This window comes from Suncus etruscus, chromosome 7 (genome assembly GCF_024139225.1).
Source record: "Suncus etruscus isolate mSunEtr1 chromosome 7, mSunEtr1.pri.cur, whole genome shotgun sequence".
Taxonomy (NCBI): Eukaryota; Metazoa; Chordata; class Mammalia; order Eulipotyphla; family Soricidae; genus Suncus; species Suncus etruscus.
In genome coordinates, this window is record NC_064854.1 from 90,372,164 (window position 1) to 90,388,083 (window position 15,920).

The 15,920-nt window shown below is 36.0% G+C and overlaps 1 protein-coding gene across 1 annotated transcript in view; it reads left to right on the forward strand.

The window, feature by feature from the left end:
- DNAH9 (dynein axonemal heavy chain 9) overlaps nucleotides 1–15,920 on the forward strand; it is a 704,007-nt gene that overhangs the window by 302,665 nt on the left and 385,422 nt on the right. Inside the window, exons 37-38 of the mRNA XM_049776731.1 lie at nucleotides 4,920–5,093; nucleotides 5,505–5,712. Coding sequence (XP_049632688.1) covers nucleotides 4,920–5,093; nucleotides 5,505–5,712 — 382 coding nt within the window. The remainder of the gene's footprint in view (nucleotides 1–4,919; nucleotides 5,094–5,504; nucleotides 5,713–15,920) is intronic.

Below are 15,920 nucleotides of genomic sequence, written 5' to 3' on the forward strand. Positions count from 1 at the left end.
ATACAAAGAAAATGTACTTATCTATTCTAAATGTTAAAAAAATGACTGAAGAATAAATAAATTCAGGGTCATAATTTCAATCTTTTTTTAGAGCATCTAGTTATTTTTTACAATAGCTGCAGTAAACTCTAATATTATTTTTAAGTTTCTTTTTTTTTTTTCAAAAAACATTTCAAGGCAGTCTTGTAACCTGCATTTGTCTGTAGATGTCAGAGGCAATGATAAATGATTAAAAGTGTCTAATGTCGGAAATTCATGGTAGCACATGAGACATGGTACTGTGGAACTTACTTGGTCTTGAGAAAGTGTAGTAATAATAGACTCATTAAGCTTGTTTCACTTTCCTCACTTCAAGGATAAAATCACTGTTTTCCTCCATATGGGCATCCTCTCCACTATTTTTACTCAAATCCTGGTGGAGAACATCCATTAACAATAGAAATTGTTCATGTGAGTCTTGTTGACTGTTTCCTGAAAACCAATTATTTTTCCAATGGCCATCGTAAAACCTTTTGGGCTGGCATGCCTATGTTGTCCTTCCTACAAGACTTTCATAAGTTTAGAAAATTCTTCTGCTACCTTGCCTCTATGTCCCAACAGATTTAGCCTGTTAGTGTCCTACTTTAAATGGTATTGGTAAAAGTAATCAATCAAACTGGGAATATTATACATGCATTGTAATACTGAGTTCAAATAACAAATGTTTCCTAAATTATGAAGTCCAGTGAGAGCAGGACCCCTTTTCTCATCTATAGAATCGGGATTCTGGAAATGGTTATTTACATTCTAGACAGTCTATCTCATTTTGTGAAGTTAATTTATTGTCCTAGTTACCTGATGAGGTTGCAGTTTGTTTGATGTTCTTGTTCATTCGAGTGATCTGTGTCAGTTCTGATGAGTGATTTACCGTCGTATCTCGCACTTGTATCTGAAGTTTTTCATTTGTGGAAATCCTGCTTCTGACAAGGCGAAGTGGAACCCAGAGTTTCTTGCCTGAGTTGTCATCTGTTTGTTGAAATACAAGCATACCTTCTTTCTCGAATGAGATTATTAGAAATCCATTCATTGTCCATTTTTAACCATATAGGTGAATAAATTATTTTGTACCTGAACATCCTCTTTAAAGTGTCTTTCTGCAGCAGTATAGGTTTCTCCTTCAAAATTGAGTTTTGAAAGTCCTGTGAGCTCTTTCAACAATGGCTTGTCCAGTCTGATTATATGGTAAATCTGTGATGTGTTTGATTTGCCATTACATGCAAAATGATGGAAAAGTTTTGCTTACATAGGCGGTGTCATTGTCTTAATGATTTGGGAAACTCCCATAACAGAAAAGCATTAGAACAAGAAGGTACAAACTGCTTAGCTTTTTCAGAAGACATTGGAACTCCCCATATAAAATAGGAGTAGGTATCAACTGCCACATGAAGATAGGGTTTTTTAGGGAAAAAGTCAACATGTGTGATATCCATTTGCCACAATGCATTAATCTTTAACCCTCGGAGGTTGGCCTCAGCCACATGTGTGCTTTAATTCAAAGGTGCATAGAGGGCCAATGTATCAACAATTTTTCTGACCTACCTCCATGGAATATGATAACTGACATGCAGCCAATGGGCATTTTTGTATATATAGCTGCATGTTCCTCGTTAGGAGACATAAATATTGGTATAGCCAGGCAATCATCAGTTTCATTCTCTTTAGTCATTGGCCCTGGAAGTCCAGATCAGCTCTAATGCAAGTAATAAATATAAACTCATAACGTATTTGTAAACGTGCTTGTAACTGCTGTAGCAAATCTTGTGCAATCTGATTATGAGCATTTAAAGAATCTATTACTATGCCTTGGAATAAACCTACCATGTAAGCTGAATCACTTACTATGTTACAAGGCTCCAAAACACATGATAATAAGTGATTTAAAGTAGCAAGTTCCAACTTGCTAAGCAGACTTATATGTAATACGAACTATTTTGGTTAGAGAAGGATCAATTATACCCCCTTTTCCTGATGCTGAGCCATCAATATAAAACATGGGGCATTAGGGGTAGGAGAAGAGCAAATGATTGATGATATCAAAGTAGTAGTCCTTTTAAAGAAGTCCCAGACTTTTCCAGCAAGATAGTGGGAAGAAATTTCCCCTGAAAAATCAGATAAAGCCCGTTGAGGTTCTCACTAAGAGGTCTTATGCACTCTATTTTTTTAGGAATAGACAACACTATTATATCTAAATAATACCCTATCAAGAAAACTGTTCTGAGTCTAGCCTTGATTATAAGAACAGCTATCAACTCCAAATAAGGCAACATGTGCAAGGCTGTTTGTTATGCAAATAAATACATTCTAAATGCCCTGACATTTGAGCAGTAACACCCATAGGAGAAAGAGGGATATCAAAAATTAAGAAAAATACTTTCTCTCCAGGTATAAAACCTGGTCAGATAAAACTGTTTTAGCCAATCCATAAAACATTTAATTCCTGTTCTGTCTTTTGAGTTAAACATCTGGGACTATTTAAATATGAATCACCCCCACAATACAAATAAGTTACTAAGTTCTGAGATTGGAATCCCCAGAGATGGGGATTTATATCACCTACAAGTTTTCCTAAAAGTTTTTTTTGTTTTTGGTTTTCAGTCACACCCGGTGATGCTCAGGGGTTACTCCTGGCTATGTGCTCAGAAATCTCTCCTGGCTTGGGGGACCATATGGAACACCAGGAAATTGAACCACAGTCCATCCTAGGCTAGCGTGTGCAAGGCAGACACCTTACCGCTTAGTGCCACTGCTCTGACTCCATCACCTAAACATTTCTAAAAGTCACTAAGGGTCCTTAAAACAAAATACTGACACATGATGGGTGAATTTGCCATGCCTGAAGCAAAACCATCCATTGAAATCACTGCATGGGGCCTTGTTATTAAGAGAAGAAACTGAAAAAGCAAATCTCTTTTATCTTTTGGGTGTATAGAAATATTATTTAAAAATATTTTAAATCAATTACTATCAGAAGTCAATATCTTAGAATGGCTGCTGGAGAAGGTAAACCATTCTGCATTTTTCCCATCAAAACCATTTGAGAATTAACACACTTCAAGTCAGTTAAAAGTCTCCAGCTACCTGATGGCTTTTTGATAGTAAATATTGGAGAATGTCAACTAAAATGAGGTTTCAATATGTCTCTGTCTCAAATGTTTATCAACTAAAACTCTAAGTGTCTCTAATTTTATGTTATAAATGGACCACCAGTTCCAGATCAGAACATCTGATTTCCATTCAATAGAAATGGGTTCTGGGCGCTTTAACCCAGTGGCCCCAATTAAAAAGGTGAAACCTCTGAATTATCATGTTGGGAGTTTGGGAGAGGGATGTGATATTCTGCTATCCATTGCTTATACAAATCATGTCCTTATAATTTCAAGGAAACTGAAGCTACAAATGGCAAAATTACTGCTTGTTGGGTTTAGAGTCCTATAACTTCAGGTATCTAGCACTTTGGTGAACAAAATTTCTAGGCAAGATGACTCCTATTTCTTCTAAACTATTTTAGGCTAATCTCTCTAAGATTTCACAAATACTTCTACCCATTATCAAACATACCAGGAAATATTTTGCCCTGAATATCAAGAGTTAAGATTGGACTTTTCTCTTTTAATTTTGCTGTAAAGGCAGATCCTCGGGGTTAGTACTTCAAAGCCTCCTCCATGATGAGCTCTGATTTTCCATGCATAACATAAGGAAGCAATAATATCTGAGCTATATTTTCAATTTTTAAATGCCCAGATTCTGAGTACTGAGAAAATAACTATTATTTCCCCCTACATGTTCAGAATCTATAATCTCTGGGTGAATTATTATTCCTTTAAGCATTAAACTGCTTCTTTCTACAATAATACCCACTGTTCCTTGAGGTAAAGGACCTATTATGCCAGACCTACTTTTATAAGGGCATTGAGATGGACAGATGGTCAAGTCTTCAGGATATGGAATGTTTAAACCTCAACTTCCTGCAGTGGCAGGCTTTAATATGTGTAAGCTGCAGAGTTCCCTTGGTTTGGACTGGGAAGTTATAAGTCCCAAGTTTGAAGGGCCAGAAGCTGCCTTCTTACCCAGTTTCCCAAGACAGGTTGAGTTAGTTCTGGTCTCAAAGGAGCAGATCCCAGAGATGGTGCATAAAGAGGTTGTGTTCTGCATTGATTTTTAAAATGTCCCATTTGCCACACTTAAAGCATTTTACCTGCCCACATGAGTTAGGTCTCAAACCCTTTCCCCATTTGCCAACTCATCATTGTGGAGCTGATCTGCAGTCTCACACCTAGTGAGCTCCCTTATCACACCTTGGACATAGTCCAGGTATTCTGATTGTGTGAAGGCCAGGAGTTTGCATTTGAATGGCATATGCTGCTAAGGGTAATGTGGCATGAGATGTATTCAAGCCACTGACCTGATTTCTCGTGGTCTGCACCTGTATGGTGTTAAAGGTGCAGCTGTGGAGGGTAAAAAAGGTAAGGAGAAAATAAAGGTATGATGGCAGAATATCCAGAAAGATCATTATTAAAACCATTGGGTGTAGTGAGAGATATGGTGTGGGGTTATTATAATAACCAATATTTCTGCAAGCAATTAGGTACCCCCATTACAACCTCCTTTTCTCTTATAGGGTGAAACATTCCCTACCTCATTTCCTTATTGGTATGCCATAGAGCCTGGCATTGACACAGTGCACAAGAACTGGCAAGAACATTCTTGTAAATGAGCTTTATGTATTAATTACCAGAATCAATTTTCTTTATGAAGAACTGTACTTTCAAAATGTCTGTTAACCCCATGTTTCACTCTGACCTTGTGCTTTATGCCAAAGCATCCTATTCTGGCTTTTTAGTTTCCAGAAAACACTGTGCTCTGATTGCTTTGTTTTACAGATCATGGATTATAGAGCAGAATTCAGCAAATGGTGGTTAACAGAATTCAAGACAATCAAGTTTCCCTTCCAGGGAACCATCTTTGACTACTACATTGACCCAGAAACTAAGAAATTTGAGCCTTGGTCTAAGCTCATTCCTCAGTTTGAATTTGACCCTGAGATTCCTTTGCAGGTGAGTGTGATTATATAACAAGAACATATAGCAGCACCAAAAATCTGCAGTGCATCACTTTTTGGCATCTAAGAATTTGGATTTTATAGGACCTAGTTATATTCGAACAACAGTGCAGCCATAATCTAGCCCAAGAGTACTAGCCCTGAGTACAACTGGATATAAAAATGAGATAATACAAGGTGTAAGGCTATAAACCATATTAGAGAGCCACAGCAAAGCACAGTTTGGAGGGAAGATATGCTCTCTATTCTTATTATATATAATAGATGATATTATAGCCACTGTTAAAAATGACATTCCTAAAAAATAATCCCACTTGCCAGTACAATTCTATCCTCTGAAGAGCTCTAGAACAGGTTTTGTAACATTTGTTTCTCTCATAAATTTCTGGCACATTCATCATTCTAGGCTTGCTTGGTGCACACAGCTGAAACCATTCGAGTGTGCTACTTTCTGGATCGACTTTTGGAGCATCGGCAGCCAGTCATGCTGGTAGGAACAGCAGGCACGGGCAAGTCTGTGCTGGTGGGAACTAAGCTGGCCAGCCTAGATTCTGATGAATACTTGGTGAAAAATGTGCCATTTAATTATTACAGCACATCAGCAATGCTGCAGGGTAAGTAACCCAGGATACATTGAAAGAACTTTTGTGGGAGTGACCTAGTGTCAAAACTAGTGCAAATATAGGTATCTGCTAAACTAAACAACCTTGAAGAGCCTGGCACATACATCTCAATTTTTCCTTTGTATCTTCCATTATAACTCTGCTCTCTTGATGACAAAATTGAAAAATATATGATTTTTCTAATGTCAATAAAAGCAACAAACTGATATAGCATTTCTCAGACTTCTGATAACTTGGAGTGGACCTTTTCCTTTATATTCTTACACTGAGCTCCTGAGTGTATGTGGTCTCCTTTATAGTTATACATACAAAATATGTTTTTTTTCTCTATATACTCATCTACTTTTTGACTTTCAGCTATAATAAAGAATTCTTAGATATCGATTCATTCTATACAATAATCTTAGAAATGACTTGTTTTGTTCAACCTAGTGATGCTCAAATGGCTTCTTCTAGATCTGTACTCAGAAATCACGCCTAGCTTTAAGGGCTGTGAAGTGCTGGGCTAACTATAGGATCCCCAACATGCGAAGCTGAGCTCATTGATCTGCATTTCTAACCTGTGTCTCTGAACCAGAAATGATTTCTGTTCAAAGTCCTCAAGTCAACCGTCCAACAAAAGAGGAAAAAATCTTTCTTAACCACATTTTTCCCCATTCTCTAATTTATCCTGGTTTTTCTCAAGTGAGAAAATGTACACTAAAAATGGAGAAATTAGTATTTGAAATTATTTTCTATATAAGTTAAATCCATAGGTATAACAAAAACTGTTCATTTTATTTTTGGTATATTATCTAGTTTTTAGGCCATCAGTCTTGAAAACCAGTCTTCATTTTTTTTATTTTTAAAAAATATTTTATTATAACATCATGATTTACCAAGTGGTTCACAGTACAGTAATTTCCTGCATTAAATGTTCAAACACAAGTCCCACCAGCAGTAAATTTTGATTTCTGTATTCCAAAATAAGAGAAAGAAAAAAAATTAAAGGATTGATAAATATGACCTCATTAAAATAAAACTTCTAGAATAGCAACCATTGTTTACAAAACAAAGTTTATAAAGCATTTCTTTTTTTTTCTTAAAACACACATTTTGTTATATAGTAAATTATTTAACAAAAATAAGTTGACATTATCTGTTAAACAATATGAAAAGGAATATTTTATTATCTGTAAACTTTACAATTTTTTTAGTACAGGAATCCCTTCCATGGGAACGCGTCTTAATTTACATAAGCTTTGTAGCTTGTGTTTTGTTCTCCATAGTGATAACATGGAACAAATTTCTCCTGAAAACAAGTCTTCATTCTGAACACTATGTCATCATCTTGTTAACTTCTCCAGTTATTCTGTGGCTCTTGCCCAGTATAATCCTCAAAATCAATCACCATTAAAGTAGTATTGTTATCAAACTATTTTCCTCAATTTGCACCTCATGTCTATACCATTTTACAGCTTCTCCAGAATTAGGATCCCTCCAGGTGCTCATCAGAGTTGAAAGGAACACTGTCTCATTTCTTTCAAGACGTTTAGATGATCTAGGGACTACTCCCCATAATAGTTGACTAGATAATTCAATATTCAGGTCCACATATCTGGTGCTGCTTGAATTTAGTAGTTCTGGGTCACAAGGAATACACCTTAAAGTGCTAAGAGTCTATTCAGTACCAGGTGTCCTACTCTGATTCCTGCCTTGCAAGCATACACTATCACCACTGATTTCTCTTTGATTTCTCTAAAATCAAGCGCATAAATTGGTTGATGAAAATTAAGACTGTACTCAGTTCTATGTCAGTTACAGAAGACTCCACACTTTCCAAACAACCCTCTAATCTTAATTCACTGCTAAGCTGGTAATATTTTACATCTCCCTCTAAATTCTGCAACTGACTATTGTTTCTACATACGTTTAAAAATATAAGACAAAGTGAAATTTAAAGACTTGAGTTGTATTAGCACCAGCTTGTTTATAAGTATTTTATTAGAATCCATAATTTGTGTTGTATTTACAGTATCAAAACTATGAACATTACACAGTTTTAAGTTTAGTGGTAAAAGTACTTATTTTCTGGATCAATTTTAAAAACTTCAACGTCAACTAAATAAATCAAATTCTAGACACTATTTTATTGTTTTATGAAGTCACTTCATTGTGAATATACAATTGCTAATATGCCCAAATCCAGTGCAATGTCAGTAAACCAAGAATATGGGAAGAGATAAACAGTAGCCACCGTTTTACAGTTTACACTTTATAAAGTTGCACAGGGCCAATCCAGGATGTGGTGAGACCCCCCCACCCCAAAAGAAAATAACATAGTAATACAATGAATATAAGAGTAAAAATGTCCTTTCTGAATAGTGTTTTGAGGTTCTTGAGGTAGATTCTCAGAAGGCATTTTTAGCAATATATTCTTAACTGTGAAATAATTTTTAACAATAAACGCTCATTTGGCTCAGTAAGCAACTAGATTCATCTTTATTTAAATAATAACCACTTTAGTGCAATAAATTTTTATTTAAATGTTATAAATTATCATAATATCTACTAGTAGCTGTATAATAGATATCATATGCATACTGAAAGATTAAATATTTTGCCAATATTTGGCCTATGGAAGAGAAGTTTCTCTTGCCTCTTTATATAATATATATTTCTATAGGATTCAGTGGAATGTCAGAACATAGGTTCTGTCAATTTATTATATTTTTGAGTGCAAATATCCAAGTGTTAATAATAATGACAATACATTATAATATGTTCCAATGATAAAGCATCAATCATGTGTCAGGCAAATGATATTTTTATGTTAATCATTTATTTCATTACAATACTTTGAAGTAAATACTTATTTTATCTTCTTATAGAGCAGAAAACCAAGATATATAAAAGTTAAATAAGATGGGGCCGGGCGGTGGCGCTGGAGGTAAGGTGCCTGCCTTACCTGCGCTAGCCTAGGAGACGGACCGCGGTTCGATCCCCCGGCATCCCATATGGTCCCCCAAGCCAGGAGCGACTTCTGAGCGCATAGCCAGGAGTAACCCCTGAGCGTTACCGGGTGTGGCCCAAAAACCAAAAAAAAAAAAAAAAAAAAAAGTTAAATAAGATATCTATGTCATGAAATAAATGTAGATCTGGGATTTAAGTTTTAACAATATCACTTAAGAGGTTATATTTCTTTTTATTTAAGCAAAATAACCTTTTGGTTTATTTTTCTTTTTGTTTTGTTTTGTTCGTTTGTGTGTTTTAGACATACCCAGTGGTTTTCAGGGGTTACTCTTGGCTCTGAAATCAGAAATTACCCCTGACATGCTATGGGACCATACAAGATGCTGGGTATCAAACGTTAAGTCGGTTGCATATAGTACAAAAGCCCTACCTGTAGTGCTCTTACTCTGGCTCCAAAAGATAATTTTTATTGATGAAATTTACTGAGAATATATAGAGATAGAGAGGAAGTTATGTTCAAGACAGAACACAGGCTTCTCCAGATAGGAAAGAAAGACTGGACAAAGACATTGTGAACTTTCTCTCTGCTGTGTCTTGGTCCTTCAATCACCCCACTAAGATCATTCACTGAGAGCACTTCTTCAGAGGTGAGATGTTCCTGCCCATAAAGGGACAAGTTTTAGGAGCTTGGATGCAAAGTGAAGCTTCATGGCCACGAAAATCTCCTAGTCAATAAATCCCAGCACAACATTGGGAAACAATGCAGGCCAACACCATGAATATAGAATGAAGATGGCAGTTCTGATGACTCAAAAAGTACCAACCACCGAATTAGCTGCTTCAGATAAGGAGTTTAGAGAAGGAATATGGAGAATACTTATAGAAATTAAAGAAATCATGGATATAGCTGAAGAACCACAAATAAGAATCAAGAGGATTTGAGGATAGAAATCAGAAAATACCAAACTGATATAATAGGACTGAAAAACTCAGTAGATGAAATGAAAACTTCATTGGGATACCTCTCCAACAAAGGAACAGCACCTGAAGACAGAATCAGTGATCTGGAAGATGAGATAGATAACAAATTCATACAAACAGAAGAGACTGGAAAGATTGGATTGGAAAGAGACTTAAGGCAAATGACCAGACAAAGGAAAAAAAATCCTCAAAGAATGGAGACAGATGAAAATAGAAGTCTTTAATAAGCTCAACAGAAACAACATAAGAATCATTGGAGTCTCAGAGAACCAGGAAGAAAAACTCCAGGGAGAATTAATAATTAAAGAGATCATTGCAAAAACACTCCCAGGGCTAAAAAAAGAATGCATGCCCATGAGTACCACCTAAAAGAGACCTGAAGAAAAGCACCCCAAAACAATTTCTAGTCACAATGATAAATCCCACAGATAGGAATAGAATACTAAAGCAGCAAGATCAAAAAGAGAAATTACAAATAAGCATCCTTCAGATTTGCAGCAGACCTGTTACAAGAAAAGCTTATCGCCAGAAGGCCCTGATCAAATATAGTGACAAAATGTAATGAACTGAATGCTTTGCCTGGAATACTGCAACCAGCAAGATTTCCATTTAGTTTTGAAAGAGTATACATAGCTTCACAGATAAAGATCTCAGAAACTTTACATACACAAAACCAACCTTAAAAGAAAAACTGGAAGGTCCACTTTAAGACAACACAGACAGACACACAAACTCAAAGATGACATTAAATTCCATGACAATTGGGGCCAGAGAGATAGCATAAAGGTAAGGCATTTGCCTTTCATGCAGAAAATCATTGGTTTAAATCCCGGCATCCCATATGGTCCCCTGAGCCTGCCAGGAGCGATTTTTGAGCATGGAGCCAGGAGTAACCCCTGAGCACTGCCGGGTGTGACCCAAAAAACACAAACAAAAAATTCCATGACAATTATCTCTCTCAACATTAATGGACTAAATGTACAAGTTAAGAGACACAGAGTGGAAAAATAGATCAAAAGGCTAAATTCTGCTGACTACAAGAAACAGATCTGAGAGGCCGGCAAGGTGGCGCTAGAGGTAAGATGTCTGCCTTGCAAGTGCTAGCCAAGTAAGGACCGCAGTTTGATCCCCCGGCATCCCATATGGTTCTCCCAAGCCAGGGGCAATTTCTGAGTGCTTATCCAGGAGTAACCCCTGAGCATCAAACGGGTGTGATCCAAAAAAACAAAATAAAAATAAAAATAAATAAATAAATAACCACATTTGAATAATAAGAACAAACATAGACTCAAAATCAAAGGTTGGAGGAAAATCATCAAAGCAAACCACTCCCTTAAAAACTGAAGTAGTCAGAGCTGAACCGTGTCCTTTACCAGGTACAAAGGGGTGGGGATTCACCTAGGCACTACAGAATCCTCTGCCATTGTGACTCAGAGCTGCACCATGCCAACTGTCAGGCAGAGGGGGAGGAGCGATTGAACCAAGCATGACTGGAGGGCATGGAAAGGGCCAAACCTCAGAGACCACAGCCATAATATCTACCTAGAGCCACACTCTAGAGAAGGGACCCAGCCCATTCCACAGATGACAAAAGAAGGCTAAAATCTGAAGGCATTGCACTCCAAGCCAAGCTAAGAAATCAAAGAATCACTAGGCAGCAAGTTCAAGAAACCACAAACGAATAAATCAACCAACTTAAAGAACTTTTACAGAAGATGAGAGATTCCATACAAATGTAATTAAAGAAAATAAAAAACATCTTAGCAAGCCATAATAGCAGAATTACACAGTTGGAGAATCACATAGAAGAACTTGAAGAAAAACTACAAAAAAAAATGACAAAGAAGCCAACAAGGAAATAAAAGGTAAAGCATTGGAAGAAAAAGTTAGGTATTCAATGAACAAAGACAAAATAAATAATCTACGTATTGTAGGTATACCAGAAGGGGAGGAAATAGTGAAAGAGGAAGAACAAGTGGTCAGGGAAATAAAAGTGGAAAAATGTCCCACCCTCTGAAAAGTTGCTCCAGTGCAAATCCAGGAGCTGAAAAGAGTCCCTAATAAAATAGATCCTAATAAACCAACACCAAGACATATAGTAATCCAAATGAAAAAAAAAAAAAAAAAGAGAGAAAGATGAACTCCTTACAGCAATATGGGAGGAATAAAACCTCAAGTACAAAGGAAGGAACATAATGATCAAACCATATCTCCCATTTAAAACAATTCAGCAAGAAGACAGTGGAATGACATATTTAAATTAGTTAATTAAAGAAACTTCCAACCTAGAGTCCAATACCCAGCAAAACGCTCATTCATATGAGAGGGAGAACTAAAAACATTCTCAGTCAAAAAATAAACTTGAATTATTTGTGCAAACAAAACCAATTCTAAATGATCTACTCAGAGATGAATTACACAATCCAAACCCTGGATTGTAACAACAATAACCCTACACAATACAACTGCACAACAACCTCTTTGTCAATAATCTTCTTAAATGTCAATGGACTAAACTCTTCCATTAAAAGACACATAGTAGAGAGATGGATTAGAAAAACAAAAACCGGATTTCTGTTGCCTGTAATAAACACACCTACAAGTACAGGATAGACACAGGCTTAGAATAAAAGGGTAGAAATCAATTATTCAGCCAATGGAAAACCAAAAAGGCTGTGACAGCCACTTTAATATCAGACCAAAATGCTTTCAATCTAAAGAAAGTGATCAGAGACAAAAAGGGTCACTACTTACTGATAAGAAGAACAACTAGATCAAGAAGTACTAACTCTGGTTAATATTTATGCACCAAATGCAGAGCCAACAAAATATGTAAGGTGTTTGCTAGCAAAGCTGGAGAAACATATGGAAGGAAATGTGATAGTAGTAGATCTCAATACTCCACTATCACCAACTCCACTATCACCACCAGACAGATCAAACAGACACAAAAGTAGCAAAGAAAACTCCACTATCACCACTGGACAGATCAGACAGACACAAAAGTAGCAAAGAAATAAGAGCCTTAAATGATAAATTAGAAGAACTAGGATTAATAGACTTAACCCCCAGAAATCAGAATACACATTCTTCTCAAGTGCATATGGGACCTTCTCCAGAACAGATGATGCCTTAGGACATAAATATGACTTGCATAAACTAACAAACATAAGGATTATTAGAAGCACTATATCAGATCACTATGTAACAGAGATCAAGATTGACTGTAAAAAGAAGCTAGGGAGACAATCCATCACGTCGAAGTTAAACAACATGCTGCTCAAGAACAGCTGGATCAAAGAGGAACTCAAGGAAGAAATAAAAAGATTCCTTGATACAAACAATAAGAGACAAATTGTCAAATTCTGTGGGACACAGCAAAAGCAAAAATTAGGGGGAAACTCATAGCAATACAGGTCTATGTCAGAAAAGAGGAAATGACAAAAATCAATAATTTAAATGAACACCTTAAAGAGCTGGAAAAAAAAAGTAGCAAAGAAACGCAAACACAACAAGAAGACAAAAAATAATAAAAACCAGAGCAGAAATAAACAACATAAAAACTAAGAAAACAATACCCCAAAAAAATCAATGAGACCAGGAGTTGTTTTTTTAAATAATAAACAATATAGACAAACCAAGACTCACCAAAAAAAATAAATAAAAGGGAAAACATCCAAATAAATAGGATCACAAATGAAAGGGGAGGGATTACAACAGAACCCCAAGAAATCCAACATATCCTGTAGACTTATTATGAACAGCTATAAATAGTCAGGTTGGAGAACCCAGAAGAAACTGACAGATTTTTGGAAAAAATATCATTTTTCAAGACTGGATAAAGAGGATGCAGAAAGCCTAAGCAAGTCAATTACATCTGAGGAAATTGAATCTACAAATAAGAAAATCCCCATGAACAAAAGTCCAGTTCAAGATGGTTTTACAGGTGAATTCTATCAAACATTACAAGAAGAATTATTACCACTGATCCACAGGCTCTTCCAAAACTTTGAAAAGACAGTAATCTTTCTAATTACTTTTATGAGGCTTATGAGGCTAATATCACACTCATTCCCAAAGATGACAAAGACACTGCCAAGAAAGGAAAATACAGACCAATCTCTCTAATGAGCATAGATGCAAAAATCCTCAACAAAATCTTAGCAAACCAAATCCAGCACTTCATCAAAAATATTATGCACCCTGACCTAGTGGGTTTCATCCCAGGAATGCGAGGATGTTTCAACATACACAGTCATGCAATGTCATACATCACATCAACAACAAGAAAGGCAAAAATCATGGTTATATCAATCAGTTCAGAGAAGACATTTGACAAAATCCAACACCCATTCATTATGAAAACACTCAGCAAAATAGGACTGGAAGAAACCTTCCTCAAGACAGTTCCAGCTATCTATGAAAAGCCCACAGCCAACATTATTCTTAATGGTGAAAAACTGAAAGCATTTTCACTAAGATCAGGAATTAGGCAAGACTGTCCACACTGTCCACTTTTATTCAATATAGTTTTAGAAGTCCTACAATAGCAATCAGACAAGAAAAGGAAATCAAAGGAATCCAATTAGGCAAAGAGGAACTCAAACTATCTCTGTTGCAGATGATATGATGATATACATCAAAAAACCTAAAGAGTCCACAAAAAACTCCTAGACAATCATTACACCAGAGTGGCCAGCTACAAAGTCAATACAGAAAAGACAGTAGAATTCTTCTATACAAATAATAAAGTAGAGGAGAAAGAGTTTAAGGAGACAATCTCATTTAAAATAGTATCAAATAATATCAAGTACCTAGAAATCAACCTTACAAGAGAAGTGAACTATACCATGAAAACTTCAAAACACTTCAGAAAGAAATTGAAGAGGACCTAAGGAAATGGAAGAACATCCCATGCTCATGGGTAGGTAGAATCAACATAATCAAAATGACTATCTTACCTAAACTTCTATATAGATTCAATGCAATTCCTATCCAAATTCAGACATCATTTTTTAAAAGACTTAAAACAATCAATTATAAAATTAATCTGGAAACACAAAAGACCCAGGTTAGCCAAATACATACTTAAAAACAAGAAGCTGGGTGGCATCTCTTTACCTAACCTGAAGATTTACTATAAAGCCATAGTGATCAAAACAACATGGTCCTGAAACAAAGACAGAGTCTCATCCCAGTCGCTTAGAGCAGAATATCCGAAATAAACACCCACATATACAGTCAAAAGAGACAAGAACTTTAAATGGAACAAAACCCCAGTCTCTTCAACAAATGGTATTGGAACAACCTGATAATCACCTGTAAGAAATTGTAAGTTGATCCATACCTCACACCTTACACAAAAGTCAACTCAAAATGGATTAAAGACCTTGAAATCAGGTCTGAATCTATAAAGTTTATTGAGAAAAAAAGGCAGAACACTCCAAGACCTATATATCAAAAATCTTTGAGGATAGAATGCCAATGGCAAGAACATTAGCAGCAAACCTAAATAAATTGGACTACATCAAACTAAAAGTTTCTGTATGATGAAAGATACCCTATTTAATACTAAAAGACAGTTAATGGAATAGGAAAAAAGTTTGCACTTAACACATCAGATAAAGGGCTGATATATAGGATATACAAAACACTCAGAAAGCTGAGCTCCAAAAATCTAATAAAACCATAGAAAAATGGGGAAAAGAAATGAATAGACACCTCTCCATGGAAGATTGGCAGATGGCCAACAGACACATGAAATATAAGAACCTAAATGCCCATCTACAGATGGATAACTATGTGGTATACAGTTTAAGATTAAAGAGAACTCCTGTTTCTCTTGGCAGCTGCTTAAAGAGCTCTATTTTGTCTTCTCATGGCTAAGTACTACACATTACTGCAATTTCCTGGCCTCTTTTTGAAAATGGGAAATGTAAAAATTCCCATGAATAATCTGCTCTAGGTCTTGGAGTCACATAAGACAAACCTATAAAGATAAAGAGCAGTTTCAGGGTGAAGGGTTAGATAGATAACCCAGAAGGTTCTATACAAATCAGAGCACCCAGTAATTAATTGGAATCTTCTACAGCCTGGTGACTTGATAAGTAAATCAAGAAATGTGTGTGGTTGGTGGAGACAGTTAGAGTTAGAGTTATAAAAGAACAGTGGAGAGGGTCTTGGACATTTCAGCAGTGATAAAGTGCAAATATTTTTTAACTCTATTATAAAATAACCTCATTACCTAAGTATAACAGAAATGTAAA